We start from the raw sequence: 16434 nt of genomic DNA, 5'->3' as shown, positions 1-16434 counted from the left end.
GAACAAGTCATTTCCTTCCCTAACTTAGCTAGTAATCCGCTATTAGGGGATGTATTAGAAGGTCGTTGGCTGAGAGTGCCACAACCAGCATATTCTTTAAAGAAAGCAAGCTGCAGAGACGGGTCAGTAGGGGACAGCATTTGAAGTACAATCCTGAGGGCCAGGGTGGCAATTCCTAAAGTCCACGTGAAAGCCAGATGCATAGTCATGCTAGCAATTACAGCATTCCTACAAGAGGATGGGAGGTGGACAGAAGCCCCAGAACCTTGTGTGCCAGTCAGCCTGGAGGATGTGGAGGCAAAGCAGACATCCCGTTGTCTCTAGCGAGGTGGACGATGAGGACTGAGGCCTTCTGACATCTTCACGTTATGACATGTGCACACACCACCATCACCAAACACCAAACAAACAAACCAACAAAAAACTCACCAAAAACCCCAGCAAATAAAAACCAGAACAGGAGACATGGGCAGGCAGTGCGTTCCAGTCTTCTGTGTGGGTGGATATGAGGCACAGGGCCTTAGAGCATCACTGTTGGCTGGAATCATCAGGAACACTCAAATCTACAACTCACTCCTTCATAGCAGGGCAGAGTCTCAACCAAGCTCAGCTGCCTTATCCATAGGTCATGGCGTTTCCAAGGCTTCAAAAGGAGAGCGAGGGCAGTTTGGCTTTGACAGTTTAAAACTGCAGCTGAAAGCCTGTGGCAGTGACTTAGCTGCCCTTGCAGGAAGCTCAAAGAATGAAGCTGAGACCACCAATAACACCCAAAAAGAAAGTGGAAACGCCCCAGTGGCTGCTGGCCTTGGCCTGAGGGTATGCACTGAGCTTGGCCACTGAGGGGAGGAAGGGCAGCTAACAGTTTGTTCAGAGCAGGGCTTAGGGATAGGGAAGGAGCTAGACAAATGAAGGGCCCGGATTCCTTCAAGAATGCTGTGTAAAAGTATCCCAGTCTAAAACGTGGAAAATACACAAATAGTCAACGTTTTAGTAGTAAACTATTTTGGCCAGTGTATAAACCTTATTCTTTTTGTAATGAGCACAACTCCAAAATTGTGGCTGGGGTCAGCTCACATCCAGCCGCTGCTGCTGGCCAGCTGCTAGCCAGTCACAGGGCACTCCCTAGTTACTCCACACCACCAAAAACTGGTTTCAAACTTTCAAAAGACTTTACGTTATTGTTAACTATTAAAGTTCCAGGGCTTAAAATTCAGCCACTGCAGCTGCAGAGTCTGTGATGAAAACCAGTTATCACGGCAGTTCCCCAAAGCGACCCTCTGGAGACCTGTGCTGGCCTCGGCTCTCTAGACAGCTGGAAACTCTTCCATCAGTATACCGTGAGAAAGTGCTTTTCGGTTCAATACTCCCAATACAATGCCACACCATACATTTCTAGAGGATGAAGTTATGCTTCCAGGGGCTTTGTGGGGGAAACTCCAACAGGGAGGAGGTGTGGTCCATTCATTTATCTGCTCAAGATGCCCAGACAAAAGAAACTTGAAGCTCAAGACTCCCTTTCATTCCGGCCTCCCTTCTGTGGTGAGAAGCACTAGAGGGGTCTGTGCCAGGAACGGAACCAGACACGAACACCCAAAGCCAAGCCTCCCAAAGGCTGGGAAAACATTTCTCGTCTTTCCCAAGCCGTTCAGCTTCAGAATTCCTTTTCAGCAGCAATAACAAAGGTTTGCACTCCCAAATGATTTACTGCGCTCAAGCTCCAGCACGGTTTAAAGCACTGTGCTAGGTTAAGCCGCACCAGAAGAGTAGTACCCGTTACAGATCCCATCTGCTTACTTCCCAAGTCTTACAGCCTACGACTGATTCCCAAGTTCTGTTCGTGACCTCTGCCTGCCTCATTCTTCCCAGGACCACCTTCTTACAGTATCTAGACCATTCTTTGACCATTGCTGTATTTCCCTAATCCCCACCCTCCAATACTGAAATTATTGCCATTCCGGACTTCCCACCATAGGCCACTAAATGGTGAAAGATCCATTCACTTGACAGTGACACTCCTTGGGAATGACAGTCTCCTTATGACCACTCACCTTACATCCTGTGACATCAGCAAGCTCTCAGAAGAAACTGTACCCTGGAACAGAAACTTGGGGATCTCGTCCATAGCCACGCACAGTTCAACCCTCTCCTGAGTAGTAGCTGGGTAGTGGTCTCTCTATAATGAACTATCAAATTTGATCCTCAGAGAAAATTACTGAAACTAACCCAGAGCAGCCGTACCACATTCTAAATAGTCCATGAACCTCGAAGGCTTTACAGACAGCTGTGATGGGCGGCTTTGCCTGGCCACAGGCTAATGTATGTGTTCTGAGCACTTTAAGGCAGTCTAGGTCGAGCCAATTAAGTTAGGAGCATTCGATGTATTTCTGACGTACTCTATGTTCACTTGCCTGATCAGGACGAATCCCACAATGAATCAAGCAGCACCCGTATTTATTCCTAAAGGAAAGGGTGTTTTACTAAATGTGCATACAGAGAATCCCAGTTGTTGTGGATGAGAGGATGGAGGAGAGAAAGGGATACAGTCAATTAGAGTTGTGACTGTTTAAAAGGAAAGTTATGTCTTTATTGTTTTAAAATATATAGTCTATGCAGAAGTAAATGTCCATGGCTTGAAGGAAAGATCATTTTCAACATGTCCTAGCAGTTTCCATACAGCTTCTTTAATTTGTACACAGCTTTTTAATTTCGGTTATGAAAAACTTGACCGAGAGAGCCACATAGTACCATGCTTCTCCACCCGACCTGAGAATGACTAAGGTCAGTCCTATAGAACATACACTCCCTCTGCACACAAAATAAGCTCAAACACAAACCAACCAGGGAAAAGAACAGAACAAAAGCCCAGCGCACACAGATCAGTGTTAGGGAATGCAGATATCAGGATACAGTTTCTTCTTCACATGGATATTATCAAGAGAAGGGAGACAGCATAAAGTGACTTCCCATGCTGTGTGGCCCAGGAGTGGATGAAGAGTGAGTGAGTTGGCCATTTCAATAGGATTTATAAAGAAGACCCTCATGACAAAACTTCATGCCACAGGAGGGACTTGCTGAACATCTTACGAAAGTTTCCTCTGCCAAATAACCCCTAAGTTCTACATGACTTAATCCTAAGAAAAGGCTTCAGCTGTAGTGCAGGGAACACTGATTCAACCCAAGACAGCCGCCATTGGCAAATAACTGGAGAGGCTATGCTATCCATGCCCACACTGGACCCCAAGTAGCTAAAGTGGCTTCTACTCTTTCTCACGAGGGGCCAACATAAACAACTCTGACTCTGGACGGTCCACAGCAGCCTCCAGGCCCTGCTCTCTGCACTTGTAGCCGCAGGGCCCCAGAAAGGCCGTGGTCTACACTGTAACGAGCGGTAATAGTGCCCTCTTGTCACCCGCTAGGCAGTGGTCAGCATCCATCACCACACAATACCCATGTGAGAGCGGACTCTCATCACTGTCAGATAAGGGAGCCAAGGCTCAGCAAGATGGAACTTGCCGGTGACTGAGTTAGAGCACGGAGCTGGGGAGCCGTCAGTCCTGATGTGGCCCACCCGCTCTTCCTTCTCTGACGCATCCAACTGGTGGGGTAACAGCCCATCTGCACAGATCACTGTGTTAGTCCAGATCTCTCAGCACCGCGGGACGGAGTGGTCATGGTGCTCAAAGCTCCACTCTGTAAGACCCAGAGCAAGTCCTCATTTTGTAAGGCAAGTGAGGACTGAGTGAGGCACAGTGCAGCCAGAAACTCTCCGGATCCAGGCACCAGGCTGCTGCTCTTGCTGGCCCACGGCCCACTTCTTCCCCCTGGCCTCGATGCACTGGTGTTCTGAACTTACGCTGGGACACTTTCAACCTTCTATCTCCTTAATTCTGTCTGTCCAGCAAGGTGACAGACGTGCTCTGTAGAAAGAAAAGCAAGTCTGAAACCCAAGAAAAATAACACTTATCGGTACCATTACACCTACTGAAAGACAGCGAAGAGTCCACGAACATAAGAACTGTGAAGGAGCAGTCAGTGGTCCCACACTTTTGTTGAAATACAAAAAATATTTTCTATAAATACCACATAGAAAAATGTGCAAATCACAATTTACAAACAGTTCGAAGACACCCTCAAATGCTTCTAGGTATCCAATGACACATTTTGGATCTTGAGAATGGTCATCCCAAATCCCCTTTCCTGTGGTATTGTTGTCTCCACATTTAAAACCCAGATAAGGTTGGCCCGCGATGGCCCGCTCTCCGCGCCTCCCGGGGCGGGGAGGAAGATGGAGACCCACATCTCGTGCCTGTTCCCGGAGCTGCTGGCCATGATCTTCGGCTACTTGGACGTCCGAGACTAGGGTCGCGCGGGGCAGGTGTGCACGGCCTGGCGGGACGCCGCCTACCACAAGTCAGTGTGGCCGGGCGTGGAGGCCAAGCTGCACTTGGGCCCGTCGAACCCGTTGGTGTTCCCCAGCCTTCAGGCCGGGGCATCCGCCGCGTGCAGATCCTCAGCTTCCGCCGCAGCCTCAGCTACGTGATCCAGGGCATAGCGAACATCGAGAGCCTCAACCTCAGCCGCTGCTACAACTTCACCGATAACGGCCTGGGCCACGCGTTCGTGCAGATCGGCTCGCTGCACGCTCTCAATTTGAGCCTCTGCAAGCAGATCACAGACAGCAGCCTGGGCCGCATAGCCCAGTACCTCAAGGGCCTGGAGGTGCTGGAGCTGGGGGCGCTGCAGCAACATCACCAACACCGGTCTTCTGTTCATCGCCTGGGGGCTGCAGCGCCTCAAGAGCCTTAACCTCCGCAGCTGCCGCCATCTCTCGGACGTGGGCATCGGGCACCTGGCCGGCATGACGCGCAGCGCTGCCGAGGGCTGCCTGGGCCTGGAACAGCTCGCTCTACAGGACTGCCAGAAACTCACGGATCTTTCTCTGAAGCACATCTCGCGAGGGCTGACGGGCCTCAGGCTCCTCAACCTCAGCTTCTGTGGCCGGATCTCGGACGCGGGCCTTCTGCACCTGTCGCACATGGGCAGCCTGCGCAGCCTTAACCTGCGCTCCTGCGACAACATCAGCGACACCGGCATCATGCATTTGGCCATGGGCAGCCTGCACCTCTCCGGTCTGGATGTGTCATTCTGTGACAAGGTGGGAGATCAGAGCCTGGCTTACATAGCCCAGGGACTGGACGGCCTCAAGTCCCTCTCTCTTTGCTCTTGCCATATCAGTGACGATGGCATCAACCGCATGGTGCGGCAGATGCACGGGCTGCGCACGCTCAACATTGGACAGTGTGTGCGCATCACAGACAAGGGACTGGAGCTGATCGCTGAGCACCTGAGCCAGCTCACAGGCATAGACCTGTACGGCTGCACTAGGATCACCAATCGTGGCCTGGTGCGCATCACGCAGCTGCCCTGCCTCAAGAGTCCTTCACAGCAACATGAGAGACCATGGAGAAACCCAGAGGCCTTTATCAATTAATTGTACTGTTTGTGAATTTGTATAAATGATAACAAAGATCCTCTTAAAACATTTATATTCTTACAGTAAAAAGTTAAACCGATATTTATATAATAAAAGAGGAAATATGAAGTATGTTTTTGAAAAAAAAAAGCACAAAAAAAAAGTGTCAGTAAGTGGGCTTATGTTGTAGAATTGTTTCAATTGAGCGTGCCTAGATTGTTGTCCATATCCCAATGTCAGGCTGTCAACTATACTCAGAGGTGTGGTTCACTAAATCATGATTGTTTCTCTTAGCTTCAGTGATCTACATGTAGTCTTTCTGATCATGTGCAGTGGCAACAAATTCTACTCTAATGGTCAGGGTGAACATGAACAAAAAAGATTTCGTGACAAAATGAGGAACACACACACACACATGCACACACGCACAGAAGAGAGAGACAGTTAAGACAAAGGCAAACTGAAAAACAGACAGATACAGAGAAACAGAGAAATATGGAGGGTAGAGACAAAGACATGGACAAAGACAAAGAGACAGAAAAATTCCTAAAGGATATATTTGTGAAAATACCATTGTATGAATGTAAATTCTGTATTCTAAAATAGAGACATATTGACTCCTTGAAGCTCAGTGAAAGGTATTTGAAAATCAACATTTCTTAAATGCCACATAAAAGCTTCTAAAGTAGAAATTTTGGATTTTTGGAGACTTGGTTGTGACTTGAGATGTTTTTCTGGAAGCTGTCTTATAAGAGTATATTTTTGCTGAAGCAAAGAGGTGGGGGTATATTTTGCTAAGAACAGACACATGGTGTTTTCCTGTAAGCTGCCTGGAAAGAAGTCATATGATACTTTGCTAGAGCAGACATTTGAGAGAAAGCACGATATTTGGAAAGGGTATAAATATAGCCCAGTAGACGGTGGGCAGCCCTGTGTGGTGTCAGTTCACTTTGCTACTCTTTGCTGGTCTTCCTCTCTCATGATGGTGTAGAGAGAAATGCACCAAAAAAAAAAAAAAAAAGGTGTTTGCAAGTAGATCACCAACTACTGCTGATTCTTGTGAACTAAGCTTCTGCTATCTTGACAATAAAGTTTGAAATTGTTCCAAAGGAAAAAAAAAAAACCCAGATAACATTTTTAGAACTTAATTTTCAACTGATTAAAATTAAATCAAGACACGAAAATTAGTTTGCAGTCCAATACCATGTGAAAGGCACCCCAGTTTTTGAAGTTAACAGGAAGTGCACCCGGTGGAGCGGCACCCTGCAGCTCCTCCCTCGTCGCCATGGTAAGGCTGGAAGTCAGAGGGCTAAGGGCTGTGGGCTGCGGGCCGCGGAGAGGCGCCTGTTACACACCGTGCTCAGACTTTACAGCACCTTACAGTGCATTGTACTCCACACACTTGGACGGGTCTGTAGGAAAGTGCTTCTGGCAGATTGTCATTAACCTCTTCAGTCCCTAGGAACACAAAATGAAAGTTCATTACGACATGGCTGAACTGACTCTAACTGCCTTTCTCTGTAGTGTACTCAGTTTCTCAACGTCCCCTCCAAACTGAAGCACTGCCAGCAATTCCACTCAGGATACCTAGACCAGTGTTCATTCAAGGGCACCGTTCATCACATCGTTAATTAATTTAAAAAATATGTGTTCTAGAGGGCTGTGACATTAGCCATCTGAGTTTGGGAGGAGAGAAACATGTCCAAAGGTGTGATTCTCTCAGACAAGTTTTCTGTATCTCTAAAGTTAAACTAAAAGAAGCTCCTGGGACACAGAGGAAACGATCTCGGCCATCCCAGCCAGGGGAGTTACTTCTGTATACGCTACATATTTTTGTTTGAAACTTTTAAAAACAAAGTAGAAGGAGCAAAGAATCCCAGAAATAATACAATTTTCCACCCACATCTGAATACATGAACACGCACACTCTCACAGTGGAGTATTTAGAGCAGCAAACGCACTGTCTCTGGGTGCCTGTGCTATCGGCCCTCCTCACACAGGCTGCGAGAGAGCTGAGCCCTAACTACCCAGGAAAACCTCACTGCCTCTCTGGGTCTGACCTGTTAAAAGTTCTTAGCTGGGTGGTAGACTTGAGGTATTTTTCTTACCTTTCTCACCATCACTAGGCTTTGAAAACAGGCTTTCAAGACCTCATACAAATTCTTTGTACCCTTACAAACAGGCCAAAGACAACAAACAGTAGAGACTTGCAGCAAGCCACTATAGATTTCTCTTGAAAATAGAAATTTGCAATCAGAAAAGAATCCTACTAATTGTTTAATCAATTTCCAAATTTCCCTGTTTACAAGGAATGCCTGTTAAATGCCTCACTGAAATTTTCGTAATATTACTGATTAGTTAGTTATTAAAACAACATCAGAGAACAGCAATGTTTAATTTCAATGATCCTAAGGCATACCAATTTCTAGCACAAATTATTTTAAGATGTGTTAAATCTTAAGTTCATGAAAATTAAAACCACCCAGATCTCATTACAGTAAGAAAAATAATGGAATGCAAGCCTAGAGTAGTAATATGGGTATAAAAGAACACGCAGCATGGGGCCTGGTCATTTAGCTAGTGCTCCGTTCACTCTTCTCCCCTCAAAATGACACAGTGGGCATCTTTAGACAAGAGACTCATGACGTGGTGGGAAGGAACTACAGGGCTGCAGCTATACAAACAGTAACTGAAGAACTCATGTGGAAATCCATGGAGACAGCATTAAAAATAGCCTCAGACACCTAAAAATCCATTTTTAAAACTCTAAAACTCTAACTAAATATTCAAACAATTTTTTATTTCTGCTTTTGTCTTCTGTGCATAATTTTAGACAGGGTCTCACAAGTAGTCCAGGCTGGTCTGGAGCTCACCACACATTCAGGAAGTGGAATACATGTTTGCTGCTGTGCTCAGACCAAGTAATTCTCCGCCCAGTGAAACCATGAAAAACAAATTCAGTTCGCTCCCTAATAAAACTGATAACATAAATATCAATTACTGTGAACTGTGCTATGGTCTAACAGATTCAACATCACTGAAGCATGATGTTGGGACAGTCTTAAGAGTCCTTTCCAGATCCAACCGTCGTCCAGACTGAGCTCTCTAAGGCTCGGGGTGTGGAGAGGCTATCTTTCAGTTAGCAGTGGGAAGGAAAAGCTCCCCAGAGCTTTCCCACTAGCCAGGCATGTGCTTCAGGATAAAGCACTCCTCCACTCTCAACTCCCCCTGCTGCCGAGTTCCAGCCATTTTCACACTGCTGAAGAGGTTCTGCTGCTCCTGGCCGTACGTGTAAAGGCCCCACGAGAGCCCTTGGTGCTTCTGCAGATCATCTGACTTCTGACTATGTCATGCCCACGGCCCCACATATGTATATACACTAGGGATTTCTTCCTCCCCTAAACCATGGTTGTAAGAGAAGGCCATATTCAAAGTGAATCTCTAAAGGCTACACATGTCCTCTATGCAAACCTACACTGTTATTCTCACCACTCCATCCCTAAGGGTCTTTAAATCATAATTTGTGCAAAAGCTTTCTCAAAAGCTAGGCTGAAGTGTCTCCTCTGTATCAGGCAGGAAGGGCCACCCCTGACGTCTCTACAGCAATTTAAACCTAGAAGTAGACTTAGGTCCGCTAATAAGCTGCACAGCTCTGGTTTCATCTGCCTGGGGAGGAAATCCCTGGGTGTATTTCACTTTGTGAGGAACAGAACACTTCGGCATCCACAGCTGAAGTCTACCGGAGTTTGCATTAAAGCAGGATGAAGTGATGTTTCAGTGAAGTCTCCTGAATGGCTTCCAGCACACTTCATAGAACACGTTATACAAGCATTTCAAATAAAAACGGGAGTCTGTCACACATTCTAAGTTTTCATTTATGTCATGTAACAGGCAGAACTAGAAAAGGCTAAGTCAAGCGCAGCACTGACTACGGCTGGAAAGACGTGAGCGCTGGCTGCGCATGCAGAGGTCCCAGGCTCGGTTCCCAGCACCCATATAACAGCTCACAGCTGGGATTCACAGACATAAAATATAAGTGGGTAAGCATTTACAAAGGAGAGGAGCACTGACTGGTGGGAGACAATGAGAAACAAGGCAATATGAAGGAATCTGCTCAAGCCACATCTTAGCTTTTAAAGTGGCATGTGTTATCCGGAACACTAACCACTGAGCCATCTTTCTAGCCCCGATACAGATTTTTACAGTAGGCTATAAACGACTAAGGCATATACTCTAACACTAAGCATTTCTTGACGTGTATTTTAAAAGATGTAATTATTAAATAATTTTCACATGATTTCCTTAGCGAATATCTTCATGTAGAAGAGGTCTGAGCTATATATTTGCCAAAGGTTGCATATATATGAGCACACTGTCGCTGTCTTCAGACACACCAGAAGAGTACATCGGATTCCATTACAGCTGGGAATTGAACTCAGGACCTCTGGAAGAGCAGTCAGTGCTCTTAACCGCTGAGCCATCTCTCCAGCCTGTGTTTACTATCTTAAACAATAATAATAAAATAAAATAAAGGTTTGCCAACCCCTAATTTGAACTTCAGACAACATGTTGAAAACGACCCTCTCAGAAGATTTTTCAAATCAATCTCACTAAGAGACCAGAAGTTACAAAAGGTCGTCTGTTGTATGCAATGGAAATCAAAGAGTTTATAAACTAATGCAGTGCCCGGCCTACTCCTACCTGAGCTGCAGCCAGATTGCAGGATAAACGGCAGAGTAACTCCGTGCTTAATTTCACACAATGCTGATTTACAAAGAAAAAAACCTGTGGCAACATTTCAAAAATAAGTTTGTTTTACAGAAAAGAATATTTTGGAGTCTCTTAAAAGAGAGTAGCGAGGAACACTGGAAGTACATTTTTACAAGGCAGCAAGACTAACCAGAATGATTGCCGCCAAGGAGACTAAGCACATGGCCACTCACACTCTACACTCAAGATCCATTTTCTTACAGCAGAACTGAGGGGAAACGCAGTGTTGTTTCGTTTTACATGCAAGAAAATGCAGAACCAGAGGCTGGGCAGGAGGCCGCAGTCGGAACGCTCAGCTCTTTTGTATGAAGGCCTGGCCTGCCACAGGTAGAGAAATGGCAGAGAACAATCAGACAGATGCAAGCAGATGGGACTGCTAACTCAATGCTCGCAAACACTGCCACCTCCTCCCAACTGTGGGGACTGTTAACTCAATGCTCGCAAACACTGCCACCTCCTCCCAACTGTGGGGCAATTCTGCCCACTTATAAACATCTGTGTCGGGGCTGGAGAGACGGCTCAGCGGTTAAGGGAGCCGACTGCTCTTCCCGAGGTCCTGCGTTCAAGTCCTAGCAACCACATGGTGGCTCGCTACCATCTATAGTGGGATCTGATGCCCCCTTCTGGTGCATCTGAACACAGGTACATATATATTAAATAAATATACATACACACTAAATAATTTTTAAAAATCTGTTTCATACTGTTTTTTGCAACTTCTTGTGACTTTTGAAATTGAAAGAAGTTTAAAAAAAGATTTTCCTAACCCTAAAATTCAAACTTTCTGTAACTTAGTTGGCCCTTCGCTGCAGGGGTCAAAGCACCCTCTTCTACCATGAGCACTACGGAGAGATTCCCATCAACAGTCTCCATCCCCAACGACTAGACAAGAACAAGACGCCCACCACAGAGCCGCCTCCAATCAGAAAGCATTTATTAAGCACTATTGACAGTGCAGTTCTGGAATGTGGGGGAGCAGTAGAAAGCTGTCCTTACCCAGCACTAGGCCATCCTGTATGACTGTGACCTAATGTGCTTCCCTGGTGACCACACATGCCACCAGCTCTCCCACACTCAGTTCTGTGTACTCCAGTGCTCGTCCACTGTCTCACTGCCACTCAGACTGTGTGCTTGACTGAGTGGGCCGCTGGGTTCAAGGTTTTTATTGTCGTCCTTACTACAGAAACTGTCCAAAGTCAAGGACTTCTGGAATGTCTACTTCTTTCCCATGTGAATACACTCCCTTATTTGTTCTAGTTTCTTATCAGAAAATCTGATAAATATACTTACTTACAATGACCATGACCTCTGCAATGGCACCATGATACTTGGTCTGAAAATACCTCTTGCCCTCAGAGACTAAACTTCTGGCAGAGCTCACAGAAAATTAACGACATGGCTTGGGATCACTCAAGACTTCGTACTCGGGCCGCCGTCCTCCTGTGCGCCCAGCCTCTGTGAGAACACACAGCCGCCCTCACTGCACCCTGGAGTCCCCAGGCTGAGCCGCAAGCACAGCTCTCATCTTAAGTTACACACTCCATGCCCTGACTGTGACGGTGTGTGTGTGCGCGTGTGCTTACGCTGTGGGAATCACTCGCTGAGATGAGCTGTCAGGTGGGAGGTAACCCTAAGACAAATCTCCATCACCACGTTTTCAGCACGGACTGAGTGCTACTCAAGAGTCAGCTGGGGTCGGTACAGCGCCTTCTTCCCTGCCATGTTTTCTGTGCTGTCCAAGCCCTTTGTTACAGAGAAGCACAGCACACAGGAACTGAGGCAGACAGACCAGACACACAAAACAGGCCAGTAACCGTGCACCACACACAGCAGCAAGGCAGGCTGAGTGGAGGCGAGATGGAGCTAAGTGGAGAATTTAAATGTGGGCTTGTTCTTGTCAAATTAACCCACGAGGGTTAATTTGCTGTGCTGTGCTTTACTGCTTACTGTGACACTCACACACACTGGAGCCTCTCGGGCTGTCCTTCATGAGTTAACAGTGCATCACGATATGAACTTTCTAAAACAGGGCTTCCCATCTGGTGGGTTGTGTCCCCTCTGGCAAACCTCTATCTCCAAAATTATTTACATTACGATTCATAACACTGGCCAAATTCAGTTATGAAGAAGTCACAAAAATAGTTTTATGGTTGGGGTTACCACTGCATGGGAAACTGCATTAAGGGTGGTAACATTAAGAGGGTTGAGAACCATTGTTCTACAGTCTTTGAAGCTGTGAGCTGAATAATCCTTCCTTCCTTCAGATTTTGTTATTCAGGGTATCAGACACAGTGACAAAACGTTTGACTAACACATCATCCAAGTGAATCATAAAAACACTAGGAAGTCGCTAACATGTCACTAGTATCTGCTCGAGGGGAGATTTAGATCTGTTTAGTATTCTAAGGCTTCCCTCGTTCAACGGCTGAATCTAAAACACCGTGTCCTCTCCACAGCTGCATAGCTGGACTGTCTCAGACAGCACACACACCACCTTCCCTGACCATCTTACGGAAAATCTCCTGACCTTGACTATTTAGCCCATGCTAGCCTTAAACTCAGAATGCCACTGTGACCATCTCAAAGCTCACAATCCTCCTTAGCCTCCAAGTGATGCAACTCCAGCCATCAAACCTGGCTGAAAAGGAGAGTCAGACAAGGAAAAACTGTACCTTATTCCCAAGCGCTGGCTGCCCGAGCATGAGAACCAGAGCTCAGTCAGTCCCCAGAGCTCAGTAAAATGTCAGGCACAGTGGTGTGCATCTGTAATCCCAGCACGAGGAGGTCAGCACAGGAGGGTTCCTGGGACTTGCTGGCCAGCTAACCCAGCTAATCAAGTACCATGTTAGAGACCTCGTCTCAATAAACAAACATAGGAGGACAGAGGGATGGACTAGAGATGGCTCAGTGGTTAGGAGCACTCACTAATCTTACAGAGGACACAGGCTAGGCTTCCAGGACCCGCAGTGGGTCACAATTATACCTTCAGTTCCAGGGGACCAAACACTCTTCCGGCCTCCATGGGTACAAGGCACACATACGGTACACACAGACATTAGCAGGCAAACTATTCATACACACAACATAGAAATATTTCCTTCTATAAAAGAACTGTGGATAGCCATTCTGAGAAACAAATCTGAGGTTAGCTTCAGGTCTCCAAACACCAAGTACACATCCAGGCACATGTACCTCCCACACATATAAACGCCTACCCATACAGGCATTCATGTACACAAATATTTTGAAAAAATGTTTTTCAAAATAGCAAACTATAGTATTCTATCTTAGTATTATTTTGGGTTTTTTTGTTTGTTTGTTTTTTTCTTTTCTATTTTTCGGAGCTGGGGACTGAACCCAGGGCCTTGCGCTTGCTCAAGTGCTCTACCACTGAGCTAAATCCCCAACCCCAGTATTATGTTTTAAATGTATGGGTGCTCTGCTGCCTGTATGCCCCTGTGCCAGAGAGGGCATCAGATCTCATTACAGATGGCTGTGAGCTGCCATGGGGGTTGCTGGGAATTGAACTCAGGACCTCTGGAAGAGCAGCCAGTGCTTTTAACCACTGAGCCATCTCTCCAGCTCCCCCTCTTTTAGTACTTAAATTTTATTTATATGATAGTTTTATTTAAATGCCATGATAACAGCCTAAACATTTACTCAGTGAAAGTATCTTAAATAACACAAGAATCAAAGAATATTGTTATGAGGAAGACTGGAGGGAGGCAGGCAGTTCTAACTGTCTGAACTTTTAAACACTATCATTTACCCCGGTATAAATGAGCACAATTAACAAATATAATCCTTGGAGATTATACTCAACTGTCAAAGGGAAAACCCACTCCTTTCTAACCCAAAGCGTTAGCCTTTACTACAGTCATCTGTGGTTCCAAGAAATGAAAATAGGGCCAGTGAGAGGCTCAGCAGGCCAAGGCGCTTGCAGTCAAGCCTAGTGCCCTGAGTTCGATCCCTGGAACCTGCACAAAGGGAGCAGAGAACCAGTGCCCTGACCTTCTATGAGCACCTTCACACACCATCACACGGTACACATGCCACCCCTTCACTTGCAATAAAAACATTAATGCAATCCTAAAACTTAAAAACCAAAAGGCCTTTGAACTCACCCACGTGTATTTGAACTCTATAAACTGCACAAGCCACACTGGGGTCAGGCCGAGATGCTTTTAATGCCACGTGTAATGCATGTGAATAAGGCACAAAGTGTGCCACACAAACTGACAGTCAGCACTTGGAAGGAAGATACAAACAAAGGTCTTCATGGATGAGAACGACCGCTCTCCGGCACAGCATCTAAAGGGACTTTAACCCTTTTAAGAAAATTTTAAGTAAATTTCTGAAACTCATCTTCAGATTTAAGAACTGCTACCAGGGAAGTTCCATATAATTTGAGATTTGTGACAATTTGCCCAAGCTAGATTATAACTGTTTCCTTATTCACATCAAGTTTTAGGAAAGTTTAGCCCCGCATGATCAAATCTGTAGGAGCAGGCATAATCTCAAGAAAACAACTACAAACACTTCAGACTTGGTCCTATAATTAAAAAGAGTTTTCATCTGCTACTTAGAAACAACAACATACACAAAAATAACTGCATGCACTGAAGCCGACTTCGCTGTCCACACCTTTGAGGTCAGCATACACTACATCCACATTCCTAGTCACAGTATCAACAGTACCATTAAACACCATACCTGCTTAACTGAGCCCCCGCATTTCTCAAGTGCCCAATCTGCAGCCTGTGTTTTTTTTTTGTTTTTGTTTTTGTTTTTTTTTTTTAAAGCAAGCTGGATATGAGTCATACCAATAATCCCAGCACTCAGGGGGTGGAAACATTGAGTTTGAGGCTAGCCTGAACTATACAGGAAGACCCTGTTTCAAAATAAAACAAATTCCACGAGTTTTGTTTTAGCGCTAAGAAATTAAAAGCCTGATTTTCCCTCCCTCCCATCATCATGTATGGACGTCATGGTGTCCTTTACTCCATGAAGCTATCTTAAAGACAAGTGCCCATCCTGAGGAACTTCCCAATATCCTCCTGCGCTGTGCCCTGCTACGTCACTTCCCTTCTCTGAGGTTTTATCCTCCACACTTCATTACCTTCAGTCAACCATTATGATGGCTTGAAGATACTGTCACAGGGGCACTAGAAGCTCAGCAGGAGCCTCCATCACCACAGCACCCCCTACATCAGCGGCCTCACTTCACCTCCTTATACAGAAACCACTCCTCACATTAGCATAGTGGTCAGAGTACCACGTTTCCAGGGAGGCCGTATTCACACAACTCTCATTGCAGAAGATCAATACAACTGCTCTTTTTTATAAGCAGTTATTAACAAGCCCCTCTTCTGCCCTCCTCCCCCCATGTATTATGATTATATGAGACACAATCTAGCTTAAAACAAGGGTCCTCTAACTCCACCAACTGAGTAGTGGAATTCAGGTGCAAGCCACCACGTCTAGCCGGTGCTGTTAATTTCTTACTCAACCTAATTAATAAACCAAATTTCCCCATAGTTAAATACGTATCTGGGCTGCGGGGTAGGGCGAATAGGGTTCAGTACTCTCCAGTGTTTCCGGTGTCCACCGAAGGCTGCTGAATGCACTCCCCGCAGAGAAGGAACTAGTATAAGCCTTCTTAGACTGTAGCTTTCTGTTTGGAGGATCACAGAATGACAGAGCAAGGCCCTCAGGATACTCAGCAAAAGCAACTACTGTGCAAGCATGAAGACCTGAGTTGAATTCTCCAAACACACAAATGTAGGAGAGAACTAACTCCCCAAAGTTGTCCTCTGACGCCTGTATGCATGCCAAGGCACATATGCGCATGTGTGTACACACACACACACACACACACACACACACACACACGCCATTAATTAAAAAGAAAGAAAGATTGTTAGAGCAAATCTTGTTCCTTAAAGTCATTTACCTGAATGTATTTTCGTTGGGTTTCATCATTTAAGACATGGGCAACATGCTTGGAAAAAATCTTTTCCCTGCCAGTTCTGGCGTGGATGCCGACCATAGTGACACCAATAGGCCAGGGAGCATTGCCAATGGCCATCTGAAGGTAAGCGTCATTCGCCTGAAAGAAAGTTTAAGAAATCAAAAGGGCAAAAACTGTATTATAGGTTCAAATGTTTATTTCGAGTACTGCACAGCCCTTC

The 16434-nt window shown here is 45.8% G+C and overlaps 1 protein-coding gene and 1 pseudogene across 8 annotated transcripts in view; one reads left to right on the top strand and one right to left on the bottom strand.

Moving 5' to 3' along the window:
- Window positions 1–2556: 2556 nt before the first annotated feature.
- Window positions 2557–16434, bottom strand: part of Prpf18 (pre-mRNA processing factor 18) — a 31480-nt gene continuing 17602 nt past the window's right edge. For 3 of the 8 annotated variants that reach the window (XM_039095328.2, XM_039095329.2, XM_039095333.2), the window contains 2 exons: window positions 16197–16352; window positions 6938–10258 (listed from right to left, as the gene is read on the bottom strand). In XM_039095328.2, coding sequence (XP_038951256.1) covers window positions 10148–10258; window positions 16197–16352 — 267 coding nt within the window. In that variant the 3' untranslated portion in view covers window positions 6938–10147. The other 5 variants (XM_039095331.2, XM_063276042.1, NM_138523.3 and 2 more) reach the window with 4 other exon arrangements.
- Fbxl14-ps1 (F-box and leucine-rich repeat protein 14, pseudogene 1) lies at window positions 4175–5491 on the top strand (annotated as a pseudogene).

The sequence above is a fragment of the Rattus norvegicus genome, chromosome 17 (genome assembly GCF_036323735.1).
Source record: "Rattus norvegicus strain BN/NHsdMcwi chromosome 17, GRCr8, whole genome shotgun sequence".
Classification (NCBI taxonomy): domain Eukaryota; kingdom Metazoa; phylum Chordata; class Mammalia; order Rodentia; family Muridae; genus Rattus; species Rattus norvegicus.
The sequence above is the reverse complement of the archived record's forward strand: the minus strand, read 5'-3'. Positions and strand labels throughout refer to the sequence as shown.